At 55.4% G+C, this 1977-nt stretch overlaps 1 protein-coding gene across 1 annotated transcript in view; it reads right to left on the bottom strand.

The window, feature by feature from the left end:
• Positions 1 to 1293: 1293 nt before the first annotated feature.
• The window catches only part of LOC118155501 (BRD4-interacting chromatin-remodeling complex-associated protein-like), an 18036-nt gene continuing 17352 nt past the window's right edge, over positions 1294 to 1977 (bottom strand). Inside the window, exon 6 of the mRNA XM_035308806.1 lies at positions 1294 to 1414. Coding sequence (XP_035164697.1) covers positions 1395 to 1414 — 20 coding nt within the window. The 3' untranslated portion in view covers positions 1294 to 1394. The remainder of the gene's footprint in view (positions 1415 to 1977) is intronic.

Genomic DNA, 1977 nt, shown 5'->3' with positions numbered 1-1977 from the left:
TTGTATTTTTTTTTGTCCCGCTCCCTGTGTAATAGGTTTTCCTGATAGGCTGAAATCCCCTTTTTTTTTTTGTAACCCCCCCACGACCACGATAGGAACGTTGTATTTGAAATGTAGCTTTGAAGCAAGACGTAAGTTATTGTTTAAATAAAAACTTCCATTTTTTTTTTTCCTCCGGTGTACATTAAAAAAAAAAAAAAATCAGGACAAAAAAAAAAAAAATCCACCCTCAGAAAAAAAAACAAAAATAAATCTTCGATCACTACGGGAATAAATTTCTCCAAAAAAGTTGGATTTTGGGCCACCCCGGGTTATTTTTTTTCGTCCTTTTTGGGTGTTTTCCACTGGCGAAGGAGCCAGGAGCCGCTCCGGCAGGGCCGTTCCCCAAACCGCGGGGTTTCGCAGGAAAAAAAGCGCCGGCTGCGTGTGAAGAGAAAAACGTAACGGTTCTTTCGTTGTATTTTAGGGCCTAACAAACTCCATCCCGTAGTTCTTGGTGATAGACTTTGCCTTTTATGCTTCTTTTAAGGACGTTTTTAACAATTTGTGGTATTTTCCAGGGCCGATGCGATTAGTGCATGAAAATGTTTAACGCTCGGGGCCAGACGAGCCCTTTTACTGCTGAATTTAAAGAGAAAAGAACAAAAAAACCAATATCGATAAATGGTGTATTTGCTGCGGCGTTCGGGTGCGGGGCGGGGGGCGTGGAGAACTGGGACCAGTTCCCCGCCGGGCTTCACGAACTGGGCACCGGCGGCAAGCTGGGAGCTGAAGCAGTCGGCGGCTGCTTCGAATTTCCGCGGGGAAATTTGGGGCTGGGGGAGGTTTTTTGAGCTTTTTTTGGGGGCCGGCAAAACCCTGGGAGCCCCCACATGGCTCCTGGTGGGGCCTCCCCGGCTCGGCTTTGCCCCGCAGCACGCCCCAAATCGGGCTTTTATGGGCAAAAAGCGTACAAAATCCAGCGCCAGTGCGAGTTTTCCAGTTTTTCCCCCAATTTTTAACCCAACTGGGCCAAAATCAGGCAAATTGGTGCAGGGAGGGAAGCGGCGGCCGCCAGCGGGGTTTTCCCTCACTCTGCGGGAAAAAAAATCCCATCCTGAGCCCCACCCCCGCCACCCCATGAGCAAATTGGGCCGAAACGGGGCTTTTTCACCCATTTTATTGCCCAGCCCGGCCCAGCAGGGTCAGGGCTGCCAAGAATTGAGTCCAAAACCGCCCGTTTCCAGTGCGGCGCCCGACCCGTGGGCGAGGAAACCTCGGCGCGCCGCAACACCGGGGGCTCCCCCCCCCCCCTTTTTTTTTCTTTTTTTCCTTTTTTTTAACACAAAACCCACCAGCAGAGCCACGCGGACGCGGGTTTCTGGGGAGCGGGAGCTGCTTTGGGTGGATTCCACTCAAACCCCACACTTCTTGCGCGCAGGGGCTGCGGGCGCACAACCCCCCCCCCCCAAATGAGGAAATAAATCCAAAGCAACCAAAATGGGGAGTTTTGGCACCAAACCTGGCCCCAGCATGGCGGGGAGCGGGGTGAGGCAAGCAAGCCCGACCGGGGGGGGGTTTAATCCATGCGGGTTTGGGGGGGGGGGACGGACATATTTCAGGATTTCTGCGACGTTTCGGGGTTTCTGCGACGTTTCGGGGTTTCTGCGACGTTTCACCATTCCCGGCGATTTTTTGCATCGTTTTTGGCCGCGGGGGTCTCCGTGTGTCCCTCCCCCCGCCGTTACTTCTCGGGGGGGCGTCGGTGCTCGGGGGGGGGCTCCTCGGGGACGATCTCGACCTCGAGGCGCCCGACGTAGAGGGAGAGGGCGCAGAGCCAGAGCAGGGCGAGCAGCGCGGCGGCGGCGGCGTTGGCGGCGGCCGTGGGCGCCGGCAGCATCATGGGGCGCCGCAGCAGCACCAGGTTCAGCAGGTACGAGCCCGCCCCGTAGGACACGCACAGGCCCCCCAGGATGAAAAACCCTAAAAACGGGGCCG

This window comes from Oxyura jamaicensis, chromosome 32, assembly GCF_011077185.1.
Source record: "Oxyura jamaicensis isolate SHBP4307 breed ruddy duck chromosome 32, BPBGC_Ojam_1.0, whole genome shotgun sequence".
Lineage (NCBI taxonomy): Eukaryota > Metazoa > Chordata > Aves > Anseriformes > Anatidae > Oxyura > Oxyura jamaicensis.
The sequence above is the reverse complement of the archived record's forward strand: the minus strand, read 5'-3'. Positions and strand labels throughout refer to the sequence as shown.